At 39.1% G+C, this 16,980-nt stretch overlaps 1 protein-coding gene across 9 annotated transcripts in view; it reads left to right on the top strand.

The window, feature by feature from the left end:
* elavl4 (ELAV like neuron-specific RNA binding protein 4) overlaps nt 1-16,980 on the top strand; it is a 78,338-nt gene that overhangs the window by 32,424 nt on the left and 28,934 nt on the right. For 7 of the 9 annotated variants that reach the window (XM_077716541.1, XM_077716537.1, XM_077716536.1 and 4 more), the window contains 3 exons: nt 2,197-2,283; nt 6,052-6,298; nt 16,841-16,944. In XM_077716541.1, coding sequence (XP_077572667.1) covers nt 2,281-2,283; nt 6,052-6,298; nt 16,841-16,944 — 354 coding nt within the window. In that variant the 5' untranslated portion in view covers nt 2,197-2,280. The remainder of the gene's footprint in view (nt 1-2,196; nt 2,284-6,051; nt 6,299-16,840; nt 16,945-16,980) is intronic. The other 2 variants (XM_077716539.1, XM_077716540.1) reach the window with 1 other exon arrangement.

Genomic DNA, 16,980 nt, shown 5'->3' with positions numbered 1-16,980 from the left:
TGACATCGTATGTGAAGCGACAGCTTTGCTGAATGGGTGGAAAATGGGTTTGATGTTTCACCTCTGCCCAATGTTTCTTTCTTTGAAGGTAGCTTTTCTGCGTCATGATAAATTGATGATATTTTAACATGCAGGATATGCAGTGGGGCTGTGTGATCTAGTCTTGTCCTTTTATAATGCATGTTTGGCTTGTAATTGTAGCTATTTTTCGTTGCCAATCGATTTGCTGCAGTTTTGTGTTGCAGCCCCCCGAGCTAACGTTACAAGCGGTCATTAAATGTCATCTTTTGCGACTTGAAATGCGCGTCTAATGTTGACAGTTTTTAACAGGTTGAATTTTTGATAGATCTGAAAAACAAACATCAAAATGTTACAGTGGAACCTCCTCATAGAAGACGCCTCTATTTATGTACAATTGGGAAACTGATTCAAATGTACTCGAAAGCCACGTGAAAAACACTTTTCACCGGAAAGACCCTATGTTACCTATAGCTTAAGATGCCCCTTTAAGGGTTAGCTGCTCGAGGCGTTGTACTTTGTTATCAAAGGCTTGTTGTATTGATCAATTGGGTTTCACTCTTTCATGATTGCCTGTGGATATTCTATGTCAAAACATTTACTTTCAAATATATGCTAATGTAATTCATCAACGTTTTTTACTTAGATCTAAGACAGTACTCAGTTTCAAGATCACAGGATTTAGTAAGAAAATATGTTAATTAATTGTTTAGCCTAAATATTATTCCACAAATGCAATTTGAAACAGAATACTGTTGTCTGACAAGGGCTGCCAAGTAAAATGTACTGTATACTTGATATAAATTTTGAGGGGTTCACAACCATTGACATTTGAGAGGGGGGGGCATCTGCTACACAATTGAATATTTCAAAATGTACATTTATTTTTTTTTTTTGAAATACAGTCGCATAATTATATTTACTACCTGGACAGTTACTGGAGGTAATTTCACTGAATGAATGATTGCGTCTAAATCTGAACCAATAGCAGATTGACCAGCAAAACTGGAGGTTCCGCTGTCGAAATGTCACGGTCATTTGTTTCATCGTTCTAATGGTTTTCATGTCTTGCAAAACCATTTAAATAACTCTGTCTTTATATATACACAACATATTTGGGTCTTCACCAGGCTAAAACAAAAGTGGCTCAAACTATTTCCTTATGGACAACCAATGGCCTCTTTGCCCCCTATTTATTTGACTAATCACACTTTGATTCTCATTTAAAACTCAATTTAAACATTCCTGGCTAGATTGACAAGAAGATAGTAGATACAGTACAAACAAGCTCAATCTCTCTCTCCCTTTTTGTCCAACCTCATCTTTCCCCTTCATCGAAACATAGGAAGCCTCTTCCTTTATTTCTTGTCTTCCGGCTTCCAACTGATCGCCTGCTCCCTATCCTCATCCTTCTGAAGGAGTAAATGAAAGCAGAGGTCATCCCGCCTGCTTTTCCCCTCTCCCGCTAAATTGGCTGCTAGTGGCATCCATTGCCGTAGGTATTACTGCCCCCTGCCCGCCTCGCTCTCAAGATCTGCTGTACAGACTTCCTGCTCATTTGTGACATTTCTATGTCTTCAACCGCAGGCTTGTTTACCCGCAGATAGCAAGAGGGAAACCCTCATTATAAACTCATAAACCCGAGGTCATAGCGAGGACCACGCCAATCTGCTGGTTGCAACACATACAATTAGGTTCTTTTTTTTTTCTCCTGCTACCGCAGAGATTCTTCCATTCTCAGGCAAAAGTACTACTTAAGCAATACTATTAAGACACAAGTTTTCGTCCAATTGTAGTCAGTCAATCATGGGCTGGTTTCCGATATATTTTCGCTCCACAATGTATGGTTGAATTTCATTTAGAAGGAAAAAGTCCCCCCAATGTCTCTATCATAAACAGGAATAGATATTAAGTCTTCAAATGATGACTTATCATTTACACCTACTGTAGATGCCTCTGTAATGTTTTCTTATTATTCCCACTGAGCCATTTTTGTTTCATTGGTTGAATGACTACATAGTATACTTGTGAGCTGCCATATCCCTCCCTCACTCCCACTTCCTCCCATCAAATGAATAACCAATCCCAAATCCCACCCTACACAAAGTGCAAAGTGAGTATATGATGCTGACGGTGGGCTATGCATCCCTCCCTCCCTCCATGTGCTCCGCTCCATAGGGGTCGACAGAGACACAGTGGCGTCAGGCAGAGCTCCCGCAGCTCCAGGGCTGGGCAGAGAAGGGATTGCTGACACAGCCAAAGATGGTAAGGAGTCTACTGCTGCTGCCAAATGGACGGCCTTGGTATTTTGCACAACATCAAGTAATATGATCTGATATTACACTATATATTGACACTATTGCACGTCAGATCCCGCTGACTCTGACAGTTGAAACTATAGTATAGATGGGTGAAATCTGTAAGAGGGTCTTTTGTCAAGAGATGAATGAAAGGCCACAAAAAAGAAAAGAGGATTTTAAAGGATCTATAATAATCGAATGAAGTGGGCCAAATTTACATGTTTCAAATTCATAATCAAAATAATTCCAATATTTACATAAATATTCATTTTGACTAAAGATTATCTTCTTGCAAATTATTTTTTACACTATTTTAAGTTGGATTATATCACTGTAAATCACAAAAAGTTCCCAAAGTTCTCCTCAAAAATACAAATGAAATTAGAATGTTAATTAAATAACCATGTTATCAATTTTATATGCATTCTTGCATACCTGTAAAATGGAAACAAAATTCAATAACGGCCCCCAAAAATGACCAGGTGGTCACCAGCAAAAATAGTTTAATCTAAACCCTTTTTCAAACCAAGAACCATTTTTTAAAAGTTTTTGTAGAACAGGGATACAGATTAATTCAATTTGCATTCTTCTTCCACCTTGCATAAATGGATTCTATCTACCAATTTTTGCAATCTGCCTAGATGAATGAAGAAATATATTTTGTCATTGTTGCCTATAATCCCCCCCCACATAATCAGTGGACAATTATTAATTACGTATAGTATTTTACACACATTATATAATTCTTATTTAGATTTTTTCTCTTAAAATCTTGACCACCTCAACCAGATTAAAATAAAAACCCATTAAGGACTGTTTTCTCAACTAATATGACGCTCTAATACAAAACAAAAGGAATTACCATGCATAGGCCCACTGTACACTATTTATTTTCTCTTCAGAAAATGTTTAATAAGCAATTTTTCTTCAAATCACCGCACTCGTGTCTAAATTCCGATTTCACGCATGCCAAAATGCACTGATTTGGAAGTTTTCTGTAGATTCCGCCTTCGTAAAAGAAGCTGCTTTTGAAGGCTTACAAGCGGAGAGGATAGTTATGATACTTCTGAACACAGCTCTTAGCTACACTGTGAGAGAAAATGAGTAGCCAGCATGTTTATTACAACAATTAAGTGGCATTTTTAAACCCTCACATATGCTGGTGAGCATAGATATGCCAACATGTACCAGGACATGCAAATGTCCGCCCGCTCGGGCTCTGCTGGTCCTCTCTAATTGGAGGCCGACATTTTGGTGCGCAAACTTTTTAAAAGCATCCCATTGAGTTGAAAGGCTGGGATATACTGGAGCAGCCCAGCAGGGAATGCAAACACATTTAATAATAAGGGCCTCTTCAGTCAACTGTGTTTGGTTACATACTGTTCTGTCTTTTTCCATCAAACACATGCACACACACACACACACACACACACACACACACACACACACACTCGCACTGTGGCTGTCTTTGTTGTGGTAGAGAGGCGAGCAAGGAGGGATACTGTCAAAAGAACAATTTGCATGCAGCTCTCATCTTGCGAGCTTTTAGACAGCTCTCGGTCTGCTTTTTCCTTTTTGCTGCGGGTTCAGGCTTATTGTTGTCTCCTTTTTGAGTGTGCGTATGTGTACCCTTAACTGAAGATGTCTTACTGTGGGAATAAGTGCACACTCGGTGTGTATGTGTGGGGTGGGTGTGCGGTTTTGTGTGACTGCATAATGAGAGGGCAGCAATAGTGGCAAGGCCAAAATTCTCAGTGTTAATGTCTTTCTGAAAAGGTGGATTGTAGACCTTATGTAAATAATTGTCTTAATGTGCTTACAGAGGTAACTGTGTTGAAGAAAAGTAAAACATGTAAAAACCATTCTGCTTGAAGTATAATTAAATATGAAGAATTAAATGAAGTAAATATCAGGTCCACATTTATGTGGGCAACAGAAGCATGTGAATTGATACTTTAAGTGATAAATAGAGAAGTTCACATCACTTGCAACTAGGAAACAAGTTATCTAAAGTTTCAAATTGATTTTTAGATAAATGCCAGATAAATCTTGATTCACAAAAAAAACATGTCACGGAAAAACAAAAAAAATGGACCCATAGAAATTAATCACATCACAGAAACAACATCAGCCATTGCAGAAATCATATCAGTGCCACAGAAAACAAATCACAAGACACTTGTATTTTGTTTTCTGTGACATGTGATTTGTTTCATCTTTTGTGAAATCTAACTATAAATTGTATTTGATCTTTGTTCATTTCTTTTATGATGTGTGTTTTGCACTTCTCAGCCCATATAAATACAAATATTTGACCTATGTTTTCCATTCATGCTCATAATATTGGTAATCCATATTTTTGTTAAATACCTTTCTATTGGTGAAAACATTCCGTCTGCATATTCAAGTTTATTAATCACCAATACAGTAGAGAGCGATTATTAAATTAGTTTAAGACACATTTTGAGTCTTATAATTAGCTCACTATTTGCATGTGTGTGGAAGAGGGATTGGGGCGGGATGTCCAGAAATAGAAATAAAGTTGGTCTGCTTCTTCTATCCACTTTGAAGTTCAGTCTGCCTGTGTATACTTCAGAATACTTAAAAATAGAAATGCCTGGATGCATAAACTGCAATGACAATGGGTTTGGATCTGATGAAATCCTAATGGTATCTTAGTTTGGGTTAAATTGTGACATGGCACACAAAAAAATGCTATTACAAAGTATACCTTATTTTAAGTGTAAATATGTACCCTTATTTTTCAAAACCTTCGACTATAGTAGTTGTGTTGATCGACATTTTTTTCACTGTGTTCAATACACTGTACTTAAAGTCAGTTCCAATGTTTGGGAACAATTTACAATCCTGAGCGTCTCTCTAAGATAGCTCTGACTTGATTTACGAATGGTTTGCAAATATCTGACTCCGCCCATTGGTTTTGGTGCGTAACATTCATCGACAGGTGATGGCTATATTTAAAAACAAATCTGAGGGCACCGGTGTTAAAGCAACCTACCTTTCTCCTTCAATTTTTGGCTCTCGCTCCTCCTCTTTATTTATTTATTTATCGTATTTTCACACACTTATGCAAGATCACACTTCCTCTGAGAACACTTTGATCCCGAGATGCTCTTCAAAACCAGGGTAGAGTCTGAACTTTTTCTGTGCCACAGCAGCAGCTCAATGCATTATTTGGCTAAAGGGTTGCCCTAGTTTCTAATATGTTACTTGCTTTGATGTTGATACACCTTAGAAATACAATCCTTATGTTTAGAAGAGATCACTGAATATATCATTTGAAGATGTCGCACCAAATTATGGTGCTGATTTGAGAAAAAAATAATAAAGGTTAATAGTTTACACCGTTTTTATTTGATGTATAAATATTGTGTTGATGAAAATAGAGGATAAGTAAACAATTTTGGTTAATTCAGTTTTTACCTTTTCTCACCATTACCCGTTCAAGCCTGCTGTCCAATTTTAAATGACATAAAATCCTAGTATTCAATATTTGCCTGTTTTATAAACAATCCAGATGATGTTAGGTCTGTATTAATATTGAAGAGAGAGCAGGTGAGACCATAGTAATAAATATGTTCACAGATTTTCAATGTTTGGAAACATCAAGCTCAATTTGAAAATTACAAATGTGTTCTCCGTTTCGGTCCTTAAAAAAAAATCTATATGAATTAATCCATTGTCCCAACTCTCTCTTTCTGGTTTGTCTCAGATCATCAGTAACATGGAAGCTCCAGTGACAAATGGACCAAGTGGAGGTGGAACCACAGCCAACGGGCCGAACACTAATAGCCGTGGCTGCCCTTCGCCCATGCAGACCGGGCCTTCAAACGACGACAGCAAGACCAACCTCATCGTCAACTACCTGCCACAGAACATGACCCAGGAAGAGTTCCGCAGCCTCTTTGGTAGCATTGGAGAGATCGAATCCTGCAAACTGGTTCGTGATAAAATCACAGGTAAGCAACTCTAGACTGTCCATGCTCTATATTAGTGGTGAACACTAAGTGTCAAAAACTGGATTTGTATTTTCTTCACAAAATACCCGTTTTTGCCCTTTTTGCGGTATGTCGCGGGAAACGGGGGAATACTGTAGAACTATTTCTCACAGTAAAACCTAGTTTTGTTATGGTTTTTCATTTATTAAAAGGGGGAATACTATACAATATGCAGATACTATTGTAATTCACAGGTCTGCACCTGCCTTGAAATGCTAAAAGTCACCCAAACAAAGGCAGATGAAAAGATGTCATTGGGGAGGTACTGGAATTTGGTGTGAATTAACGTGGAATGACCCCCATCCAAAGTATTACTTTAACAAAAAGATTGACACAGCAGACAACTGCCTCTGCCTCTTGTCACATCATTTTCCTTTGTCTGGATACAAGCTCTGCGACTCGGCAATGCAGCTAAGTGCCACATGTTCTCCAGAGTTTTTTGAATGAAGCACAACCTCCTGTTGCTAATCACAGCAGTAATCTTGTCGCAGTGTCAGTGTGGGTGGTCGTACGGCAGATGGATCACGGGGGGTGGAACGGATGCATCTTTTGGATAATGCTCCATAATGCCTTTCATTTTAGATCCTACTTACTGACACTCCTTTCCTGATAATCTCATTAAAAAGCAAAAAAAATAGCAATGATCACAGAGTACTGCTTGGATGGTAGACAGGGCAAACAAGTTATCTACACTGTAATAACTACGCGTTTTGTGGATTAAATCACTGGATTTGATTTCCCCTAAAGATAAGTTTTGGGAGGTATGACGAATGTGACCAAAGTAGTCCAAGCCAAGTTTAGAGGATACACTGCTATGCCTCTTTAGAGTCATTTCCTCTTTTGCCGTAATAGGCCAAAATATAGAGTCGGCCGTTCTAGGATAATGGAGACTGTGGAGTACCAAAATAACATCGGGATACTGCACTCTGTCATCAACCATGATCTCTCTCTCTCTGCCCAGTTTTTACCTAAAGTGCGATTTTTCAAGGGATGAGAAAGTGGGTTAATGGTAGATTTGCATGGAAACTCAATTTTGGTAAAAGTGCTCTTGTTTATTATTAGGCAACTGGATACTACCTCCCTAAAACTTTGTTTCATTTATTACATCTTGCTAAATTTTATTTCCGGGTGTGATAGAAGTCAAACGGATTGGACGTCTCTCACCAAAAACTACTCTTGTACCACAACAGAGATGGGAATAATTTCTGTATAATATAGCGGAGCTAGGATTCCCAAAAGTTCCTGTGGCACAGTATGTCTGGAGTGTACATGGGGGATACTGCAGGGGTTTATCTAATTTGACTTAATACGCCTGAAAAGTAGCATGAATTAGAATAATTGTCTTTGTCGTCTGATTTCCAGAAACAAATAGTGACAAGCAGAACAATCGCATGCTCTTCCTTTAGAAGTTACAATAAATCTTTTATATCCAACATCTACTATAAATACAACAAAACGAAAGTGCCTCCTAGCGAGTCTATCCGTTTTGGCCCAGATTTTTTTTCTGAAAAAAGTATTTTTTTAAGCAAAAATAAAACAACAGCACCCAAACGACCCTGGTGATGATAAGCGGTTCGGGAAATGATTACACGCATACCATATGCCTGAAAAAGGTGCGAGCGTACAAGCCGAGAGTGGGACAGCGGGAAGTGCTGGCGTGAGGCTTGGCTGGGCGGGGACCTGTCACACTAGTTGACTTGAACTGTTTGAAATGCTGCCTCTAGGGGTATGGTTTGCTGCCCACACTACTGCCGCCTGCTTACCTCGTGCCTGTGTCTCCTTAGTGTTCTGTTATAACACGCCAGGTACTACGAGGTTAGTCTTTTTTAATGCTTCTTTGCACGCAACCTACACACTTTAAGCATTTACCTGTGAATAGGCTGTCTTGCAGAATACTCTTAAAGCAAATTGTTTTCATACTTGAATCATCAGTGCAGCCAATGATGATTATAACTGTTAGAAGATTGTCAAAAGGCATGATGCTTTCAGACTGTGTCCACTTGGCCTTGAAAATCTTCACTTATGGTTAAAATGTAAAAATACTCTCATACAGAATTGAAATTATTTACTACTACTAAACTCATTGGATTGGATTGGATAACTTTATTCATCCCGTATTCGGGAAATTTCTATGTTGCAGTAGGAAGAGGGTGAGGATGTAGAAATAGGAAAGGCATTTTACACAAATAGGTATTTCATCAGAGCCATTATGAGAACTGAAAACATGTTATAGTGACTGCAATAATGTGCATTAATATATATATGGACTAGGCTGGCTGTCTGATGCTGAAAATGGTACTTTTTTTTCCTCTGGACAAATGAAATGAAAATCGCTTTTCAAGCTGGAATAGGTATTGATTTTTTTTTCTTTTTTATGGAGGGCAATTCATGCCAAATAACTTTTTGTCAACATGAAGGATGCCATCTGTAAGAACACTTCATGAATACCTCTTTATGCCTACTACTTTAGTCACCTTCAATGTGTCTCATTTATACAAGTAATCTGGTGAGCTGATGCAAATCATAATGACACTGTAGCAAGCCCAGCAGATGTTGGTTATAAAAAATAAATAGACTGTGATGTCAGCTGCAGAGTCGTTCAAGCCAAAGCTCCTCAGCTAACAGGCAGTACGTGAAAAACTGCCGCCAACACACTTTCAGGTACACTGGATTCATCACAAGCACATCTCTGTTCCATTAACTAGTTCCCTGCCAGGCAACTCAACATGGCTCGGCACTTAAAAGCATGTTGATAGATTTTTCATGACCTACGGAACATCCAGTTCTGTAATTCTCCTTGGAGTGAGGAGACATAAGTTACACAAATGTCTCTGTCTTGACAGATTGTTTCAAGTATGAAATTCCTCCCATAACTATTACACTGAAAATCTGGTGCGGCTCTTCTGTCTCCCATTCATCTGAGCTTGAAATGGTCTGAAGGGTAAAGATAGCGTGAACGAGGCTAACCGGGAACCGGATGCAAAAGGGGTTTGACGTCTCCAAAAGTCAGGTATTAAAAGACCTGCCAGGCTCAGAAGTGCAGACACAAGCAAGCAGACACACATTAAAGTTTCAGAGTCCCACGTCCCGGCAGCATCCTGTCTCGCTCCTTTTAGCGAGCACCCTTCCCCAATTCCACCAACCCCCAACCCTCCATCCTACTCCTTAGGACACAGAATTGTACATGGTGAAAGCTTGCTCGGCTGTACTGCCCCTCCCCTGGCCCTCATTTTAGACTGCCTCTGTCCCTTCTTGTTCCCGTCTGAGTGCCCTTTACATGAAACACAGAGGATGTGGCTGTCCCTTGTGTTGGCGTCCTATCTAAAGGACGGAAGTAGCTCAGGGTTGGTTTCCTCACCCGATGTCCCTCTGGGTGCCTTGTACCCGAGAGGTAAAGAGCCAGACGGTGGATTTGCGCCCTACCCCACCAGTGTTTTGACGCTTGTGGGTGAATAACTGAGAGCTTGTGGGCCTAGCTTTCTTATCTCAGTACTCTTAGATAGATTCCAAGTAGGTGAAGGAGGACAGGTTGCGCAAGGCTGACGTAACAGGGTTATCCAAGACTCAAAGGGGGCTTCACTCTTTGCCGTGAGCTCGCCTTATAGTTCTCTGCTCCAGAGCTAACCCGCCAGCCCACACACTGCAGGCTTCAGTCCACTGGCCCCCAGCTCAGGGAGCCACCGTGAGGGGGTGGCTTGCGATTGCATTTGTGTTTTGTCCCTGAGCTTGGAGGTGGGCAATTGTGTGTCTGACTGTGTTGGTAGAAGCTAGCTAGACCTTAGGAACGGCGAGTGGGAGCCTCCTGACTGCAACGTTGGCTGCTACCTTGGCAACCCAGGAGAAAAAGACGTGTTGAATGAGTGAGTGGGAGATGGGTCCACTGTGGATTAGTGCGTGTGTGTGTGGGGGATGTTGCCCTCTTTATGAATGCAACTATTTAACCTGCCCACTGTTCAGCCAGATATTTTTGAAGGCCCAGTGATCCATTGTTTTCATGGTGTCTTGTGCAACTCGACTCAAATTGTCTCTTTTTATTTTCTATGTTGCTAAACCAAATGAACCTTTCAGAAAGAAGCCAACTAGATAATTGAAATACAATGTACATGGCAGTGGTGGAAAAAGTCAACTTTCAATAAATGGTCTATAAGTACTAATTGAAGGATCAATGTATTACATTCAAAGGGAACAACAAGAACTCCATCAGAAACTTAAAAGATCAAAATATGTTCCTCTGCTCAACCCAAAATTTGACGTCCCCATAATATGCCTATTGCAGGTCTTCATGGAGTTTTTTTTAATGACAAAAAAACAAAAACTTGGCTTATACAGAGTTAAAAAGTGGATACTCTTTTCATAAAATGCATAACTAAAATAATATTCTTAGAAATATGTATCCTGTCAACCTCTTTAGTATGAGTTACATTTAAAGATGACAGACTTAATTTAACTTTAGAGGTACCATGTGCACCTTACATTGTCCCTCCAACAATGTTTTAAACAAAAGTGGTTTCAAAACTGCCAGAGTAAAAACACGACACTTGGCAGTTGGCTCAAATTTTACCTCAGTGGAACATTTCAAGGTTGAAATATGCTTTCCCAGATTTTTAATTGTGAAACCTCTTTTTCAAATCACGAATGATGGAAAGTAAAAACGCCGTATATTACTTTATTACGTCAGAAACTTTTCCTTTGTATTAAAAAATGCCAGAGTGTTTTGCCGACACGATGAGAGTAGTTCAAGCTGTTTTGTGACGGATAACTACATATTTCCAAAGAAGGGGTAATCACACTACAAGGGAACAACGTCAACTAAAATGTTCTTCATGGGAGAAATCACTCTAGATCAAAGAGTACGTTGTGAGCCTCGCCTGATAGAAGCAGATGAGGTTGCTTTCATGTCAGCAATACGGGGGCACTTATACTCAGAACAAAAGAAAAAAACACTAAATAATTGTGACCTTCACTGTGCAACGTACGTATTGGTGCATATAAATATGTCACCATTGGAACAATGCACAGTATCCATATACCTATCTTTGAAAAAACTTTGTTTATATCTTTACCTTAACATAATTTAATACGATGTTGATGTTCAAGTGACTTTGCAGGATACAACCACACTAGGGCCAAAACTCTCATTATTATGGAATGTCGTTTATGGCTTAGCCTCACGAGCCACTCAATAGAAATAGCAGCACTTTTTACTTAGCACGCCAAATTACCTTTATACATCTTTATAAGAGTGCCAAAATAACACACTCCCACTCTCCTCTGTAAAGCAGGCAGTAAGGCTAATGCACTGTTGTTTTTGATAAACAAACATTAATGATTATCATATACATTACATTTTTTGAGAAAACCTCCATTATCATATTTACTGTATGGACAGTGATACCATACCTGATTGTATTATTAAATAACAATGTAATTGAGCTTATTAAATGTATAAATTTTTGGTAGGTAGGCAACTTTTCTTACTGCTCCACATTTTCCTAAGTGGCGAGAAGAAATGGCAAAACTGGCACAGCAAGCAAGCAGTCGTCTAATCAATGGAAAATGAAAATCTAACCTCATTAAAAGGCCATTAAGAGGAGAAATGCATCATTTGGTTTCTTGGTTTTAATTGACAATTAAAATATATATAAGTTAGTGTTTCCATTAAGCTAATTTATCAGTGAAAAGACAATTCTTTGGTGAGCTAAAATCCCATTAGAGCTTATTCATCGTGCATCTTAATAGCTTCTCTCGTTGATGCCACGTGGTGTACTTAGTGAAATTATTTTTATGTAAGTGGCGTTACCAATATACTCACACTGACTAGATGAAATCTGGCAGTGGTTCTTGAGCTAAGTGATCTAAGACGGATTACCGTTACTACAACAGATACTGTATGGCCTTTTATTTTCTTTACACAAGATAGGGCGAGACTCTATTTTCAAGTGTGTGGATCCACCTGTTGTGGCCTTGAATGAGCCCTTTTGGGAACTGAATGTGATCAGTCAATCCTTTTGACAATATATACTGCTACAGTTCATCAACGTTTGGGCAATATTTCAGTAGACGACGAGCAAAAGAGCCCTGTTCTAGGCTCTAATTAATGGTTGACAGCGAATGAATTACAATTAATTTTGAACAGTAGTGCCTGCGGCTTTAGTAACCTTCCCACTCTTTCACTTTTAGAAATTACAAATGAGCACAATTAATTTCCAGTGATTAACCCTCAAAAAACAGCTTTCGGTTATTGTTACTTTTACGTTTGAAAACAATTGAGCAAACTTGACATACAAGTTGTCATGCTATATATGAAACTTGGAAGTGAGTCACTTCGAGTTCATTCATTGATTCATTCATTCATGTTCTTGTCAGATTAAATTTATTTACAGGATATATAGCCCATTGGCAGAACATGTGTTCCAAAGGGCTTCACAGACGGTTTTCTAAAAGTTATGACTTTCCCTAATCCGATCCCCAAAAAGAGTTCCAACAGGAGAAATTTGGAAACCTTTTGAAGGCCAACATATGACTTATGTATTGCTATCTTACAACAAAGTATAAAACTGAATTATGCCATTCTTGCTTAAGAAAGATGGAATTATGTAACAATCTGGGGGCGGGGGCATATTATTGCCATTTCTATTCATTTTAATACGGAACAAAAATGTTTTAGAAATGAATGCTGTACTTTATGAGAATGCTTAAAAAATAAATTTAAGGCATGGTAAAGCAGCATTTGGCAACCCTTTCTTCAAAAACGTCATCGTTACTTTTATACAAGTTCTATGAAGATGAAACTAGAGCAGTATTTATTAACTGGTAAGTTATAAAAGGAAAAGAGACATTTTCTAACTGTCAGATATTTTTAATGGTACCACTTGATATTTAGCTATTGTTTGAGATTCAGTGACCCATTTTAAAACGGAGTCAATATCTGAGTCAACTCAAGAGTTTTGACTTGACACAGATTTGAAGTAGAGGTGGAATGAAAGACTGATCCCTCAAGGAAGTCTACCTTTGGTCTGGGCCTTGCTGATAAATCCATTGGCTTCAAGTTTTTTATTGGAAATGTAATGAAAAACAATCATTGACTATAGAATATTCAATGAAAAGAAGACTTTTTGTGTAGGCATTACTTTGGTATTTGCACAGCAAAAACAAGGAAAGAGAATAAGATTATATTCAAGACGCAAATTTTGCACTTTATTAGGCTTAAGGATGGTGAAAAATAACTGGACCTTTTTCTTTGTTTTTCCTTGATGTCCCCAACTTAATAGCTTTGTAACAGCTTCTGCTTCAGGCACACCATGAGTCATTGACTGCCATACATCTTGCTTTTTCTGTCCTGCTGCGATGACACTTTAATGCTTGTGTTGTTTGTATGTGCTCCTGTGATTGGGTGATTAAGTACGTGCCCATGTGTGCATATCTGCCAGTCTATATTGCGTTGGTGTTGCCTCTCCCACCCTTGCATGCTCAATGTGGGCAGTCTACGGGTTGTTCCCTGCTGTTCAGTGCGCCTGAGCAGCAGGGAAGGGGTGGGTGGAATCCCCTCTTGGGCCTCTCTTGGTGCTGCAGGCAGATGTAGTATGTATACTTCTGTCTTCCCAAATCTACATGCTTACATGGGATGTGATGACAGGCTGCTAGTCTGTTTTCCACACTCATCCCTCAAGCACTGAAGACCCCAAGCTTTGCTACAGCGGTAATGGAGGGAGATAGCTATAGCGATGTCAGCCTTTGTTTTGCAGGGGCGTACACAAATGTATAGTAATCTGAAATCACAAACTGAACAGGCTTAAATTGGATTTGCACAAACTTGAGTCACACGTGGTGGGTCAAGTGATACAATTTATTTGTTGTTGTTGGTGTGTTCTGACTCGCATTGGACATGAGTTTGATGATGAATAATTAATTCTGAACAAGCTGCAATTGAATTGATGAGAGGTTGCGCAACCACATTATCCAGCTTGTTTTTACATCTGCTTTTAAATCTACTTTTGATCCGTTTGGATTGTACCCGTTATCAGTCATAGTGGGCGAAAGTTTGGGAAGGTTCTTGGTTGAAATGTTTAGATAGGAATACATGGTGGAGGGATGAGTAAACATTTTGTAGTGACGGTAAATGGGGACTATGTGTAACAGTGGTAGCTTTCACATGGTATATGTAGTTGGCCCAGTTAGGTCTCTTGAATAGCTGTGTGAGTGCAAAGAGTCTCGGTAGCATTAAGCACATGTCAGCCCCTCTAGACTACCCCACACAAGTGCTCTTCACCAGAACACTTAATTTCCAGCTAACCTTCTGGTAACAGTGCTTGTCAAACCTCACATTTCTTGCTAAAGATGATGGGAAGAGGGTGAGAAAGTGGGAGGCAAGGGTGAAAGAGATGGTAAAAGCTTGACTGAAGTGTAGCAAGCAATTGATGCATCTCTAGTTGTACGTATGTGCTCATGGGATCTGTGCTTCAAGCTTTTTCTCTGCTGGTCTTGGGGGTCAAAGAGATGGCAGCAAAAAGTCAACATGCCCAGTTTTTCAGAATAAATGTATCATTTATCTGATTAAAGAAGAGTAAAGACTAAATTTGTATTATTTGCCTAAACACCATTGGCCATTTGCTAAACTGGATCATACAATAATTTTTTCATTCCATGTCATTTTACTTATTTACAAAACGTAAAATGCAAAGAATTTTTTTGGTGTTTTAGTGCCATTGGCGGCAAACATCCAATCCATTTTAGCTTGATCTTATAAAGCAATTGCTTCGTTCCAAGTTTTATCCCAATATGTAAAACACTTTAGTATTTCCATCCCGCTTGATTGCCATAAAATAAAACAAATTACAAACCGGGCTCAAAGGATCGATGTGTAAACATCCCTTGAATGTACCAACCAAATATCATTCCAATTGTTAACAAATAACGAAAGAGTAGCAATTGTAGATCGTGTCCTCGGGGGAAAAAAAATACAAATAATAATCACAGTTATGAAGTCGTACCAATCTGTCCATCATTTTTCTTTTACTAAAATCAGCCAAATTGGGGTTAGAATCCATATCCACCTGTAATTTAGGTGAAGACTATACTATAAACAGACATGGACGGTTTATTGTGGCATAGTTTAATAAAATCCTCTTGTTCTATAGAAAGGTCCTTCATCTGTACATTATGTGATTTGAAAAGCACCACTTATTAACTATAGGTGAAGGGATGTAAGTAAATGACATGTTGAATTATATTTAAAGTACCAAAGTTACCACCTGATGTCAGCCACGAGGAGGAGGATGAGGAGCTAGAAGAGCGGATGGCTAGTTATAAATAGAAAGTGTCTCTCCAGGATGTCTGTCTTTTAATTAACAATAGAGAGCCTGCGATAATCCACATTAAATCCTGAAGAAAAGAGGGAGGAGAGCAAGGGAAGAGAAAAAAAAATCATCAGCTTTTTGATGTTGGAACTACAAGTCCCACCTGGCCTCTTCAATACACACTGCTGATACCCATAGCCCAAACGTATTTATTCGGTGAAACAGCCGCACTCTCTATTTTGCAATTCACTTTGTCTCCTACAAACCGCTGTCTGTTCCCATTAACATGAATATCTGCATGCTGCCCTTCTCGCACCGACGGGGATACGTTGCGCTCGCTCGCGTTGGTGGATCGGGGCTGTTTGAGCAAAACAAGCCGAGTGAAGATCCCCCATGGCTGCGGGCGTCTGCTTAAAGTCCGACGCCTGTTGAAAGGCTTGATCTGTAGGGGGAGACGTCAGGCTTGCTTCACACTCAAATGATATCTGCTGCTGAGGACACTTTACAGCTGCTCTAAAGAGAGCCAAATATGCTCTCAAATACACTTAGTGTCATGTTTTAATTGCCGGGTTGCTTGCTTGAGTCTCACTGTCATAGTGTTCGCTCGTTGTGCTTCAGTAGTCATCCATCTTAATGTACATACTCAAACTCTACCATGGCTTTAAGTATGTGTCTGTGTTCATCAATGAAGATGAACCAAATGACAAGGTAGAATGGAAAAAAAAAACATTTGTGGTTACATTTTTGTTAACAGTATTGTGCATTTATATAACAGTTATTGAAATGAAAGGCATGAATCTCTGTTTTTGTATTTTATAACTAGCAGCAGTATTTACACCCTAACCCTAACCCTCAAAATATATTTTTTCTTTTGTTGAATTGTATTTTGTTCTTTTTGAATCAGAATTTGACGAATAAACCAAAGTATGAAAAACTACTGTTGTACTAATCATACTGAATAATCAGTCGACTCATAAAGAATGGCAATCCGAATTTAGGATCAAACTCTGGGGCAGCAATCACGTTGATTCAATGTAGCCTATTATTTTCACTGTGTATAAAGTGTGATGAAGGTTTTTCATTATGAGATGCCAGCCCTAGTTTTTCCTTTCTCAACTTGTCTATATTGACTATGTGTTGCGTCATGACGACTATAAATGGCGATGTCGATGGAGGTCTAATGGCTACTTCTTCCTGCTTCATTCAGGTCAAAGTCTGGGCTATGGCTTTGTCAACTACATTGATCCAAAGGACGCAGAGAAAGCCATCAACACGTTAAATGGACTCCGACTTCAGACCAAAACGATCAAGGTAACAAAAGACTGTGTGTGTGTCAACAGTCTCCAT

This window comes from Stigmatopora nigra, chromosome 5, assembly GCF_051989575.1.
Source record: "Stigmatopora nigra isolate UIUO_SnigA chromosome 5, RoL_Snig_1.1, whole genome shotgun sequence".
NCBI lineage: Eukaryota > Metazoa > Chordata > Actinopteri > Syngnathiformes > Syngnathidae > Stigmatopora > Stigmatopora nigra.
This window is presented reverse-complemented; position numbering and strand designations above follow the sequence as displayed.